The sequence below is a fragment of the Oncorhynchus nerka genome, linkage group LG24 (assembly GCF_034236695.1).
Source record: "Oncorhynchus nerka isolate Pitt River linkage group LG24, Oner_Uvic_2.0, whole genome shotgun sequence".
NCBI lineage: Eukaryota > Metazoa > Chordata > Actinopteri > Salmoniformes > Salmonidae > Oncorhynchus > Oncorhynchus nerka.
In genome coordinates, this window is record NC_088419.1 from 46,169,598 (window position 1) to 46,184,315 (window position 14,718).

A 14,718-nucleotide genomic window follows, 5' to 3' on the forward strand; every position below is an offset into this window, starting at 1 on the left:
TTAAATTCACACAGGACACCGGATAAGACAGGAGAAGTACCTGACCCTAGCCCCCGGACACATAAACTACTGCAGCATAAATACTGGAGGCTGAGACAGGAGGGGTCAAGAGACACTGTGGCCCCATCCGATGATACCCATGCTCATGTGACGCACCCCTCCTAGAGACGGCATGAAAGAGCACCAGTAAGCCAGTGACTCAGCCCCTGTTAGAGGCAGAGAATCCCAGTGGAAAGAGGGGAACTGGCCAGGCAGAGAGAGCAAGGGCGGTTCGTTGCTCCAGAGCCTTTCCATTCACCTTAACACTCCTGGGCCAGACTACACTCAATCATATGACCCACTGAAGAGATGAGTCTTCAGTGAAGACTTAAAGGTTGAGACAGAGTCTGCGTCTTTCACATGGGTAGGCAGACCATTCCATAAAAATGGAGCTCTATAGGAGAAAGCCCTGTCTCCAGCTGTTTGCTTAGAAATTCTGGGACAATTAGGAGGCCTGCGTCTTGTGACCGTAGCGTACGTGTAGGTATGTACGGCAGTACCAAATCAGAGAGATCGGTAGGAGCAAGCCCATGTAATGCTTTGTAGGTTAGCAGTAAAACCTTGAAATCAGCCCTTGCATTGACAGGAAGCCAGTGTAGGAAGGCTAGCACTGGAGTAATATGATCAAATTTTGGGGATCTAGTCAGGATTCTAGCGGCCGTATTTAGCACTAACTGAAGTTTATTTAGTGCTTTATCCGGGTAGCCGGAAAGTAGAGCATTGCAGTAGTCTAACCTAGAAGTAAAAAAAAGCATGGATTAATTTTTCTGCATCATTTTTGGACAAAGTTTCAGATTTTTGCAATGTTACGTAGATGGAAAAAAGCTGTCCTGAAACAGTCTTGATATGTTCGTCAAAAGAGAGATCAGGGTCCAGAGTAACGCTGAGGTCCTTCACAGTTTTATTTGAGACGACTGTACAACCATTAAGATTAATTGTCAGATTCAAGAGAAGATCTCTTTGTTTCTTGGGACCGGGAACAAGCATCTTTGTTTTGTCAGAGTTTAAAAGTAGAAAGTTTGCAGCCATCCACTTCCTTATGTCTGAAACACAGTCTTCTAGCGAGGGCAATTTTGGGGCTTCACCATGTTTCATTGAAATGTACAGCTGTGTGTCATCCGCATAGCAGTGAAAGTTAACATTATGTTTTCGAATGACATCCCCAAGAGGTAAAATATATAGTGAAAAACGGAACCTTGAGGAATACCAAAATGTACAGTTGATTTGTCAGAGGACAAACCATTCACAGAGACAAACTGATATCTTTCCGACAGATAAGATCTAAACCAGGCCAGAAATTGTCCTTGTAGACCAATTTGGGTTTCCAATCTCTCCAAAAGAATGTGGTGATCGATGGTATCAAAAGCAGCACTAAGGTCTAGGAGCACGAGGACAGATGCAGAGCCTCGGGCTGATGCCATTAAATGTCATTTACCACCTTCACAAGTGCAGTCTCAGTGCTATGATGGGGTCTAAAACCAGACTGAAGCATTTTGTATACATTGTTTGTCTTCCGGATGGCAGTGAGTTGTTGCGCAACAGCTTTTTCTAAAAATGTTGAGAGGAATGGAAGATTCGATATAGGCCAATAGATTTTAAAATTTTCTGGGTCAAGGATTGGCTTTTTCAAGAGAGGCTATATTACTGCCACTTTTAGTGAGTTTGGTACACATCCGGTGGATAGAGAGCCATTTATTATATTCAACATAGGAGGGCCAAGCACAGGAAGCAGCTCTTTCAGTAGTTTAGTTGGAATAGGGTCCAGTATGCAGCTTGAAGGTTTAGAGAGGCCATGATTATTTTCATCATTGTGTCAAGAGATATAGTTCTAAAACACTTGAGTGTCTCTCTTGATCCTAGGTCTTGGCAGTTGTGCAGACTCAGGACAACTGAGCTTTGAAGGAATACTCAGATTTAAAGAGGAGTTTGTAATTTGCCTTCTAATAATCATGATCTTTTCCTCAAATAAGTTCATGAATTTTTTACTGCTGAAGTGAAAGCCATCCTCACTTGGGGAATGCTGCTTTATAGTATCAAAAATACATTTTGGATTGTTCATATTTTCCTCAATTAAGTTGAAAAAATAGGATGATCGAGCAGCAGTAAGGGCTCTTCGATACTGCACGGTACTGTTCTTCCAAGCTAGTCGGAAGACTTCCAGTTTGGTGTGGCGCCATTTCTGTTCCAATTTTCTGGAAGCTCGCTTCAGAGCTCGGGTATTTTCTGTATACCAGGGAGCTAGTTTCTTATGAGAAATGTTTTTAGTTTTTAGGGGTGCAACTGCATCTAGGGTATTGCGCAAGGTTAAATTGAGTTCCTCAGTTAGGTGGTTAACTGATTTTTGTCCTCTGACGTCCTTGCGTAGGCAGAGGGAGTCTGGAAGGGCATCAAGGAATCTTTGTGTTGTCTGTGAATTTACTGTATAGCATGACTTTTGATGCTCCTTGGTTGGGGTCTGAGCAGATTATTTGTTGCAATTGCAAACGTAATAAAATGGTGGTCCGATAGTCCAGGATTATGAGGAAAAATATTAAGATCCACAACGTTTATTCCATGGGACCAAACTAAGTCCAGGGTATGACTGTGACAGTGAGTAGGTCCAGAGACATGTTGGACAAAACCCACTGAGTCGATGATGGCTCCGAAAGCCTTTTGGAGTGTGTCTGTGGACTTTTCCACGTGAATATTAAAGTCATCAATAATGTAAATATTATCTGCTATGACTACAAGGTCCGATAGGAATTCAGGGAACTCAATGAGGAATGCTGTATATGGCCCAGGAGGCCTGTAGCTATAAAAAGTGATTGAGTAGGCTGCATAGATTTCATGACTATAAGCTCAAAAGACGAAAACGTAATTTTAAAAAATACATTAAGATTTAAATTTGCTATACATTTACATTTTTACATTTAAGTCATTTAGCAGACGCTCTTATCCAGAGCGACTTACAAATTGGTGCATTCACCTTATGACCTCCAGTGGAACAGTAGTGCATCTAAATCTTTTCAGGGGGAGGGGGGGTGAGAGGGATTACTTTATCCTATCCTAGGTATTCCTTAAAGAGGTGGGGTTTCAGGTGTCTCCGGAAGGTGGTGATTGACTCCGCTGTCCTGGCGTCGTGAGGGAGTTTGTTCCACCATTGGGGGGCCAGAGCAGCGAACAGTTTTGACTGGGCTGAGCGGGAACTGTACTTCCTCAGTGGTAGGGAGGCGAGCAGGCCAGAGGTGGATGAACGCAGTGCCCTTGTTTGGGTGTAGGGCCTGATCAGAGCCTGGAGGTACTGAGGTGCCGTTCCCCTCACAGCTCCGTAGGCAAGCACCATGGTCTTGTAGCGGATGCGAGCTTCAACTGGAAGCCAGTGGAGGGAGCGGAGGAGCGGGGTGACGTGAGAGAACTTGGGAAGGTTGAACACCAGACGGGCTGCGGCGTTCTGGATGAGTTGTAGGGGTTTAATGGCACAGGCAGGAGCCCAGCCAACAGCGAGTTGCAGTAATCCAGACGGGAGATGACAAGTGCCTGGATTAGGACCTGCGCCGCTTCCTGTGTGAGGCAGGGTCGTACTCTGCGGATGTTGTAGAGCATGAACCTACAGGAACGTGCCACCGCCTTGATGTTAGTTGAGAACGACAGGGTGTTGTCCAGGATCACGCCAAGGTTCTTAGCGCTCTGGGAGGAGGACACAATGGAGTTGTCAACCGTGATGGCGAGATCATGGAACGGGCAGTCCTTCCCGGGAGGAAGAGCAGCTCCGTCTTGCCGAGGTTCAGCTTGAGGTGGTGATCCGTCATCCACACGGATATGTCTGCCAGACATGCAGAGATGCGATTCGCCACCTGGTCATCAGAAGGGGGAAAGGAGAAGATTAATTGTGTGTCGTCTGCATAGCAATGATAGGAGAGACCATGTGAGGTTATGACAGAGCCAAGTGACTTGGTGTATAGCGAGAATAGGAGAGGGCCTAGAACAGAGCCCTGGGGGACACCAGTGGTGAGAGCACGTGGTGTGGAGACGGATTCTCGCCACGCCACCTGGTAGGAGCGACCTGTCAGGTAGGACGCAATCCAAGCGTGGGCCGCGCCGGAGATGCCCAACTCGGAGAGGGTGGAGAGGAGGATCTGATGGTTCACAGTATCGAAGGCAGCCGATAGGTCTAGAAGGATGAGAGCAGAGGAGAGAGAGTTAGCTTTAGCAGTGCGGAGCGCCTCCGTGATACAGAGAAGAGCAGTCTCAGTTGAATGACTAGTCTTGAAACCTGACTGATTTGGATCAAGAAGGTCATTCTGAGAGAGATAGCGGGAGAGCTGGCCAAGGACGGCACGTTCAAGAGTTTTGGAGAGAAAAGAAAGAAGGGATACTGGTCTGTAGTTGTTGACATCGGAGGGATCGAGTGTAGGTTTTTTCAGAAGGGGTGCAACTCTCGCTCTCTTGAAGACGGAAGGGACGTAGCCAGCGGTCAGGGATGAGTTGATGAGCGAGGTGAGGTAAGGGAGGAGGTCTCCGGAAATGGTCTGGAGAAGAGAGGAGGGGATAGGGTCAAGCGGGCAGGTTGTAGGGCGGCCGGCCGTCACAAGACGCGAGATTTCATCTGGAGAGAGAGGGAGAAAGAGGTCAGAGCACAGGGTAGGGCAGTGTGAGCAGAACCAGCGGTGTCGTTTGACTTAGCAAACGAGGATCGGATGTCGTCGACCTTCTTTTCAAAATAGTTGACGAAGTCATCTGCAGAGAGGGAGGAGGGGGGGAGGAGGATTCAGGAGGGAGGAGAAGGTTGCAAAGAGCTTCCTAGGGTTAGAGGCAGATGCTTGGAATTTAGAGTGGTAGAAAGTGGCTTTAGCAGCAGAGAGAGAAGAGGAAAATGTAGAGAGGAGGGAGTGAAAGGATGTCAGGTCCGCAGGGAGGCGAGTTTTCCTCCATTTCCGCTCGGCTGCCCGGAGCCCTGTTCTGTGAGCTCGCAATGAGTCGTCGAGCCACGGAGCGGGAGGGGAGGACCGAGCCGGCCTGGAGGATAGGGGACATAGAGAGTCAAAGGATGCAGAAAGGGAGGAGAGGAGGGTTGAGGAGGCAGAATCAGGAGATAGGTTGGAGAAGGTTTGAGCAGAGGGAAGAGATGATAGGATGGAAGAGGAGAGAGTGGCGGGGAGAGAGAGCGAAGGTTGGGACGGCGCGATACCATCCGAGTAGGGGCAGTGTGGGAAGTGTTGGATGAGAGCGAGAGGGAAAAAGGATACAAGGTAGTGGTCGGAGACTTGGAGGGGAGTTGCAACGAGGTTAGTGGAAGAACAGCATCTAGTAAAGATGAGGTCGAGCGTATTTCCTGCCTTGTGAGTAGGGGGAAGGTGAGAGGGTGAGGTCAAAAGAGGAGAGGAGTGGAAAGAAGGAGGCAGAGAGGAATGAGTCAAAGGTAGGCGTGGGGAGGTTAAAGTCGCCCAGAACTGTGAGAGGTGAGCCGTCCTCAGGAAAGGAGCTTATCAAGGCATCAAGCTCATTGATGAACTCTCCGAGGGAACCTGGAGGGCGATAAATGATAAGGATGTTAAGCTTGAAAGGGCTGGTAACTGTGACAGCATGGAATTCAAAGGAGGCGATAGACAGATGGGTAAGGGGAGAAAGAGAATGACCACTTGGGAGAGATGAGGATCCCGGTGCCACCACCCCGCTGACCAGAAGCTCTCGGGGTGTGCGAGAACACGTGGGCAGACGAAGAGAGAGCAGTAGGAGTAGCAGTGTTGTCTGTGGTGATCCATGTTTCCGTCAGTGCCAAGAAGTCGAGGACTGGAGGGAGACATAGGCGGAGATGAACTCTGCCTTGTTGGCCGCAGATCGGCAGTTCCAGAGGCTACCGGAGACCTGGAACTCCACGTGGGTCGTGCGCGCTGGGACCACCAGATTAGGTGGCCGCGGCCACGCGGTGTGGAGCGTTTGTATGGTCTGTGCAGAGAGGAGAGAACAGGGATAGACAGACACATAGTTGACAGGCTACACAAGAGGCTACGCTAATGCAAAGGAGATTGGAATGACAAGTGGACTACACGTCACGAGTGTTCAGAGAGTTAAGCTTACGTAGCAAGAATCTTATTGACTAAAATGATTAAAATGATACAGTACTGCTGAAGTAGGCTAGCTGGCAGAGGCTGCGTTGTTGACTAAGTAGGCTAGTTGGCATTGGCTGCGTTGTTGACACTACACTAATCAAGTCGTTCCGTTGAGTGTAATAGTTTCTACTGTGCTGCTATTCGGGGCTAGCTGGCTAGCTAGCAGTGTTGATTACGTTACGTTGCGTTAAAAGAACGACAATAGCTGGCTAACTAACCTAGGAAATCGCTCTAGACTACACAATTATCTTTGATACAAAGACGGCTATGTAGCTAGCTATATAGCTAGCTACGATCAAACAAATCAAGCCGTTGTACTGTAATGAAATGAAATGAAAAATGTGATACTACCTGTGGAGCGAAGCGAAATGCGACCCATTGTTGAGTGCAGAAGTTCTGTTCGGTAGACGTTGGCTAGCTGTTGGCTAGCTAGCAGAGTCTCCTATGTTAAGGACGACATAAAACTACACACTCTAAACTACACAATTATCTTGGGTACGAAGACAGCAAAGACAACTATGTAGCTAGCTAACACTACACTAATCAAGTCGTTCAGTTGAGTGTAATAGTTGTGATGCTAATCGGTAGACGGTGGACTAGCTAACGGTGGACGTTAGCTAGCTGGCTAGCTGCAGGGCAGTGTAGACTGCGTTAGGACGACGAAATACGATAATTACGCAATTATCTATGATACAAAGACGGCTGTGTAGCTAGCTAAGAAGAAATTGATAAGATTAGACAAATCAAACCGTTGTACTATAATGAAATGAAATGAAATGTAATACTACCTGCGGACCGAGTGCAGATGCGACCGCTCGCTCCAACCCGGAAGTCTAGCTATCGTAAATGTTAGCAACACTTCCGCCTTTGCGGGATGCACGGGGGATATGGTCACTAGTGTAACCAGGAGGTGAGGCCTCATTTAACACGGTAAATTCATCAGGCTTAAACCATGTTTCAGTCAGGCCAATCACATCAAGATTATGATCAGTGATTAGTTCATTAACTATAACTGCCTTTGAAGTAAGGGATCTAACATTAAGTAGATGTGAGGTATTGAGATGTGAGATGAGATGTGAGGTATCACGATCTCTTTCAATATTGGCAGGAATGGAGGAGGTCTTCATCCTTGTGAGATTGCTAAGGCGAACACCGTCATGTTTAGTTTTGCCCAACCCAGGTCAAGGCTCAGACACTGTCTCAATGGGGATAGCTGAGCTGACTACACTGACTGTGCTAGTGGCAGACTCCACTAAGCTGGCAGGCTGGCTAATAGCCTGATGCCTGGACTGCACCGTATTTCATTGTGGAGCTAGAGGAGTTAGAACCCTGTCTCTGTTGGTAGATAAGATGAGAGCACCCCTCCAGCTAGGATGGAGTCCGTCACTCCTCAGCAGGCCAGGCTTGGTCCTGTTTGTGGGTGAGTCCCAGAAAGAGGGCCAATTATCTACAAATTCTATCTTTTGGGAGGGGCAGAAAACAGTTTCCAACCAGCAATTGAGTTGTGAGACTCTGCTGTAGAGCTCATCACTCCCCTTAACTGGGAGGAGGCCAGAGACAATTACTCGATGCCGACACATTTTTCTTGCTGATTTACACGCTGAAGCTATGTTGCGCTTGGTGGCCTCTGACTGTTTCATCCTAACATCGTTGGTGCCAACGTAGATAACAATATCTCTATACTCTCTACACTCCCCAGTTTTAGCTTTAGCCAACACCATCTTCAGATTAGCCTTAACGTCGGTAGCCCTGCCCCCGGTAAACAGTGTATGATCGCTGGATGATTCCCTTTTAAGTCTAATACTGCGGGTAATGGAGTCGCCAATGACTCGGGTTTTCAATTTGTCAGAGCTAATGGTGGGAAGCTTTGGCTAACCCGTAACCCTAGCCCATTGCCCTAGCCCCTTTGCAGGTATAAAGGGATTAGATAGGTAAAGGTATGCTCATTGCATGATTTTCTAACTGTGTGTTGCAGGGTGGGGAAAAGAGGCTGCAAGTCCCAGGACAGTCTAGCAGGAAGAGGTTGAACCAACAGGCGTCTATAGACAGCAGCATCAACCAATGGAAGACCTTCAACATGAGCTCCTCAGACCTACAGGTGACTGACCTTAACACTGTGATGAGAATGACTAGTAGGAATAATTGTGTACTGCACTTGTAACTGTAATTTAATAAAGTTCTGTGTTTGATCTAAGAAATAGACTTTCACCACACTCGTTGGTTAGCAGAGCAAGCTAGTACATCTTCATTTGCAAATTTACAAAATAATCTAATCTTCTATCCAGAGGAATAAGGAACGTCACCACCCTCCTCTCCTAAAGACGCCCTGTGTGACAGATGAACCTCCGGAACCCAACGTCCCCTCCATGCTGGTCCCAGACGGTGACCCCCAGACGGTGGGGAACATCTGGGCGGATCACCGCGTCCGCAGAGCCATGTTCCCCACCCGCCAGCGCACCATGGACGAGGAGGACGAGGACATCTACCAGATGTTTGTCCCCACCGGGCCCGGTGGGCCAGAACCAGAACCACCTCCTGTTAGGTCAGAGGTCATGTCATCTCCCAGCCGGACCCAGGGACGACCCTGCAGCTGGCATGTGGAGCAGGTGCCCATAGTGCAGATCGACCCCCCGTCCACCGGGGACAGCAGAGTGCTGCGGAGAGCCAGCAGCGTGGGTGAGAAACAGACTGGCTCCCAACAGAGCCGCCCTGATCAGGATGACAACCAGCAAGAGATGATCCACATCGAATCCTCCAGCAATGACATCTCGGGTTCGTTATCAGCCGAGCACCTGACGATAGACGACATTGAGAATGTTTATGACAACATCAGCTACGAGGACCTGAAGAGCATGGGGCTGATCAAGAGGGAGCAGGAGGGTCGGGGGGTCCAGCGAGAGGGCCCTAGAGACACACAAGGCCCTAGGGCCCTAAACACCGGGGTGACAGGGGGTATTACAGAGACTCTTATCGAGCCAGATAGCTTGTCTGACATTAACCGTTCTTCCACTGCCCAGGAGCTGAAGATCGTGGAGGAGGAGAACATATATGACACTATCTGCTTCAGGGAGCCCCCAGCGAAGGGTGACAGGGACGGGGACAGAAAGGCACAGGAGAGGGACAGTCTGTTCCAGTTTGCCTCTGAGACTGACCTGATGGGCTGTGAGAGACTAGGGGGCTTCGTATCTGAGGAAAGCTTCCATTTTGGGGAGGACAAAGGGATGGAGTATAACTCCCATCCCGTCCATGGCACCTCTGAACTGGACAACTCCTCCTCATCTGCCTCGAAAACATTGTCCCAACATTCCAATGACTGGATGTCGGAGCAGGTGGTCGAGATCTGGAACGATTTGGAAAACTATATCAAGAAGAACGAGAAGAAAGTGGAACGCCTTCCCACCGCATTTCCCATGAGCACCAGCGAGGCCCCCAAGAACTCATCTGTCAAGAGCAGCACCAAAAATAACAACCCACATACAGCCAGCCCACAAACATGCAGCCCCCCTACCAAGAGCCCCCTAGCCCACCATCCCAACCCTCCCACTGTGACCCCACCTCACCAATTCACCATCCCCATCCTCAAAATCCCAGAGCTGCTCAGAGAGGGTACCTTTGAAGACGAGGACCATTTCCCCTCTCACTCTCCCCTCACTCCCCCGTCCCTCCCCTGCCGGCCGTCCCAGACCCTGCCCCTCCTGGGACAGTCAAGAGCATCCATAACAAACTGTCCCGTCTCAGCACTGGGAGCTTCCATCTAGAGGATGATGATGAGCTGAGGGAGCTGCCCCAAAAGCACCCCAGCCAGAGGGAACCCTCCATCAGGGACCTCCATAGTCTGTTCCCTGGGGAGCTGGCTTTGGACTCTCCCTTGGCTTCCTCCTCTCTCCTTCTGGGTGACTCAGTGGACAGCTTCTCCCAGGAGCTCATGGACAAGACCAATAACCGTGTGTTCCTGATGGCTCGCCAGTACAGCCAAAAGATCAAGAAGGCCAACCAGCTGCTCCGCATGAAGAGCATGGACCCCGGCGACATGTCAGGAGGACGCAACAGGGAGGAGAAGAAGCAGCAGAAAGACCTGGAAAAGAAGCAGAATGACCTGGCAGCCATTTTGGAGGAGAAGAAGCAAGATGGTACTGCCATAGGTAACATAAACAAAATCAGTAGTTGCTTATGCCTTACAGTCATGATATATACACCTAACTAGTGTATTATTTTTGTATGTCACTCCTTGTCCCCTTCTTCCTCTTTGTCTCCTTCTCCATCTCATCTCCATCTCCCCCCCTCTCTCTCTCTCTCTCTCTCTCACTTTGTCTCAGGTGCGAGGATAGCCGAGTACTCCCAGCTGTATGACCAGGTGATGTTTAAAGACCCTCCAGATCAGGGTTCCAGTAGCCTGTGCCCTTCTGGCTCGCACTATTCCCACCCAGCGCTACCCTCTTCCCAATCCCTGCCTGAGACCTGCTCCTCCCTGGGGCAGGAAGACGACTGGCTCCACTCAACCTACAGCAACGGGGAGCTGACCAGCTTTGTGTCAGAGATGCTGTCCTCCACCCCCCAGAGCAAGCTCACCCCTGCCTCCTCCGTCCCAACCCTAAAGACCCTACCTCCCTCTCCGGAGACCTCACCCACCCAGCGATGGAGCTCTTGTGTCTCCGCCCCCAGCGAGAAGGAGGAGCATGTGTACAGTTATTTTAAACGACAGACCTCCTTTAACTCCCCCTCATCTTCCTCCTCCTCCTCTAAACCACCTCCTTACTGCCGCTGCCAGTCTATCTGCTCACTGGGTGACCTGCAGGAGAAGGAGAATGATCGTGTCAGGTCCAAGCGTGGTTCGACTGCAGTCCAGAGATCCTCAGAAAGACTCCATGTCCCCAGCAGTCTGGTCCTTGCCAGGCGGCAGAGTAGCCTCCCGGAGCAGTCCAGTTTCGGTCATGGTCACTCTGACCTCACCCTCCAGGACAGTCAGGTGGTGGTCCTGAACCATGCTTCTGCACTGAGCATGCTCACAGCCACCCAAAACTACATGGCCAACTTCAAAGACAATGGCGACGATGACGACGACGATTACGTAGAGATCCGCTCTGAGAACGAGAGCGAGTGGGATCAGGACTGCTCCAGGCAGTGTATCACCGGTGGTGGTGGGGGTGGTGGTGGTAGCTCCAAGGGACCAGCCCAGAGTCAAATCCAGAGTCTTCCCTGCACTCCGGTAAGGTCCTCCTGTGGGCTGATGGACCGGGAGCGTCTGCAGGAGTACCTGCGGGCGGAGCAGCAGACACAGCAGAACCAGTCCAACATCATCCAATCACTCAGAGAGAAGTTCCAATGCCTCAGCTCCAGTAGCTTTGCTTGAGTCGCCTTGACTACCCTTAACACACCACCATATGAACACACTAGTGCATGTAGCACAAGCAGATCTGTAGCTTTGCCATTCTTATCATGACAACAAATAACTCTCAGTATACACAAAAGAAAACAAAGGACATGATTTCCTTCCACACACAACACGTCTAGAGTTATTATGACAAGGAATGACACACTAAATGCTAAATTCAGCACACTGTACACACTACACACAACACAGGTCTGTAGCTTTGTCAGAGTCTTCAGGACAACATGAAAATAGATATATACATCTTAGCCTCACAGTTATATTTCACACACAACGTGCAATACTGCAGCTTCGCCAAAGTCACATGGTCAAAGTTCAACATGTCACAAAACAACATGCCAAATACTGCATCTGAGTAGTCATGGCAAAATACAGTACAGGAACATACTAGTACTGCAGAGGCACTCCACCACCACAGCACTTCCTTACAGTCTTTCCATGTCAAGTAGATTGACATTCATATTTATTTTAGATAAGTTGAAAAAGAACCATGAAACGGTCAAAGTCAAAGTTATCATTCTAGCAAACTGTAGATGATGTTGCTGAGTCCAACAGGGTGTGGTAAGGGGCTCAGAGTGTATGGGCTTACGGTTCAAAGGGAAGCATATAGGTTATATTTTAGAGATGTTGGAAATGATGATGCCATATACTGTACAGATCCATTCATTCTAACCCTTTCCCCCTTCAACAAAAATACTGACATTCCAAAAATGTAATTTGGTAGCCTGCTGTAGACTGCTAGCATCTCTTGATGAGGAAATGGCACTGGCTGAATTGGGGTTATGTTGCTGTAATATGCTGTTTTAAACATCTAGTAAACAACCCCCTTATCAAGGTTTCAACCTTTGAGTATCGGAAAAGTTATTCCTTTTTAAAAGTTGTTTTGTTTATTTAACTTCCTATAGATGAGCTTACCCGTTATCAAAGGGATGATCCTATAGTGTTTTAACTGTATAAAATACAGTATCAACCAATTTAACAATCTGAACAAGCAATTAGCTCAGGATTACAGGCTAGGCATGGACAGTTTATCAGCAATAATATATGTATTTTTTTAAATAGGATCCAGATGCCTTTTTAAGCTTGGAGCCTCCACACATACTGTTCATTAAGATGAGTTGACCTATATTTTACTTTGAGCTGTGGTGACGTCAAGCAGCAGATAGCCTATACCAGTATTCCTATAATGATTCAGCTTTCTCAACCTGCTTTGTCATAACTGCAGGATCATGCTTTAAACAGAATAATCTTAAAATAAAGAGAAAGGTACAGTATGTTGATATTTCAATTATTTTCAATAAATGGCAATAGGAGTTATCTATTTATTTTGAATCTGTGTGTCTGAAAATGTTCTGAATTATATATTAGTGCTTTGCGTACACTATGTAGGTTAAGTGGTAAAATGCATACCAAGAACCTAAAATGTTATTTTATCTTATTTGTAAAAAATAAAAATAAATGTTTTTAGGAGGGACCATGGGGTGTGGGGTGGGGTGTGTTTGACCTAGACATCACTTCACAGTTTCAGTAGTGAGGATACATGTTTGAACTAATCAATGTGTCCCACTTACAACATCTTATTTATCTACAAAAAAAATCCCCATTCTTGACCCCACACATTGCTGTTGAATTATAATATTATTGACCAAAGTTTGTAAATTAGAATAAAATGTATTTATTAAAACTTTGTCTTCTTGATGAATTTTGAGACACTTTGGATACAATTTTTTTTTATTTTTTACTGTGAATGTTACAAAAATGTTTAGTTTTACTTTATTCTTATCAAAATAATAAATTAAAAGTTGGAATGGACAATACCATAGCAACGTTAATGTATCCAAAACAACTTAAAAATATGAAATATGATTTTTTTGTTCATGGTATATTTTGTTTCTTGTGTTTCACTGGAGGGGATTGTCAAACTACATTTTAATTGAATTTACTCTTGCACTTTTTCTTTCTTTTTTGTAACATTTGATTTGTGAACACTTTGTAAAGATGTACATTTTAGGAAAGTTATTATTGCATGCAATATGATGCTTTAGTGTTTAAGTTAAGTGCAGTGTAATTTGTCTAGTTATCATTCCTCAAGAAAATAAATGATTCTGAGACAATAAAGAAAATACATACTTAAACATTTTTGGGGGGGGTTAGTGACTTTTTTGTTGAACACAGACACTTGTAAGCTACCCATGACTGAAAAACATGATGGATAAATGATGGATAAATTCATATACAAGATTGCATGAGAGCTATTCAGAGAAGAGGTTGGACCCGGCCCTGAACAGACCCAAGATCAATCAGACCTGACCCGAATGGACCCAATATATATTTTTTTAATGGGGATCCGGACCTTGTCCATATAGTGTCCCTATCATCTAGTTTGAACAGTTTATGTTTAAAACATTGTTTCCAGAGTGTATCAAACATGTACTTCCAGAGTGCAAACAAACATGATTTAGACCTTGTTTATGGAAAAGTGGTTGTTTCTGGAGTTTAATTGCGGCAACTTGCTGAAAATTGTCCATAGTGTCCCTATTATCTAGTTTGAACAGTTATGATATTAAACATTGTATCCAGAGTGCAACCAAACATGATTTAAACCTTTTTTATGGAAAAGTGGCTGTTTCTGGAGTTCAATAGCTGCAACTTGCTGAAAATTGTCCATAGTGTCCCTATCATCTAGTTTGAACAGTTTATGTTTAAAACATTGTTTCCAGAGTGCATCAAACATGTACTTCCAGAGTGCAACTAAACATGTGTTTTAAACATAACTGTTCAAACTAGATGATAGGGACACTATGGACAATTTTCAGCAAGTTGCCGCAATTAAACTCCAGAAACAACCACTTTTCCATAAACAAGGTCTAAAATCATGTTTGGTTGCACTCTGGAAGTACATGTTTGATGCACTCTTAGGTACGTTCCTAAGGTCCTCCCGATCCGTGCAAGCCTAACCTTGACCGTGTGGCATTAACCCTTAATAGTTCAAAGAAGGTGTTTACTTCAAAGAGTTTGCATTGACTTCTCTCCCCATAGGAATACATTGCCTGCACCTCTAAATTCAACCTGAAGCCTGTGTGGGTTATGAATGCCTAATGAACCTGTCTTCTATGACAGTCCATCAGACCACTATGAGGTCTACCTGTGTCGATTCTAAGCTTCCTGGAGCAACCGGAAGTGGTTAAATTGACCCAAAAG

At 46.6% G+C, this 14,718-nt stretch overlaps 1 protein-coding gene across 1 annotated transcript in view; it reads left to right on the forward strand.

Annotated features, from left to right (window-relative positions):
• LOC115125236 (pleckstrin homology domain-containing family G member 1-like) overlaps positions 1–13,656 on the forward strand; it is a 148,541-nt gene extending 134,885 nt beyond the window's left edge. Inside the window, 4 exon segments of the mRNA XM_065008926.1 lie at positions 8,104–8,226; positions 8,414–9,788; positions 9,791–10,270; positions 10,445–13,656. Of these exon segments, the coding sequence (XP_064864998.1) occupies positions 8,104–8,226; positions 8,414–9,788; positions 9,791–10,270; positions 10,445–11,478 (3,012 nt within the window). The 3' untranslated portion in view covers positions 11,479–13,656.
• The last annotated feature ends 1,062 nt before the right edge of the window (positions 13,657–14,718 follow it).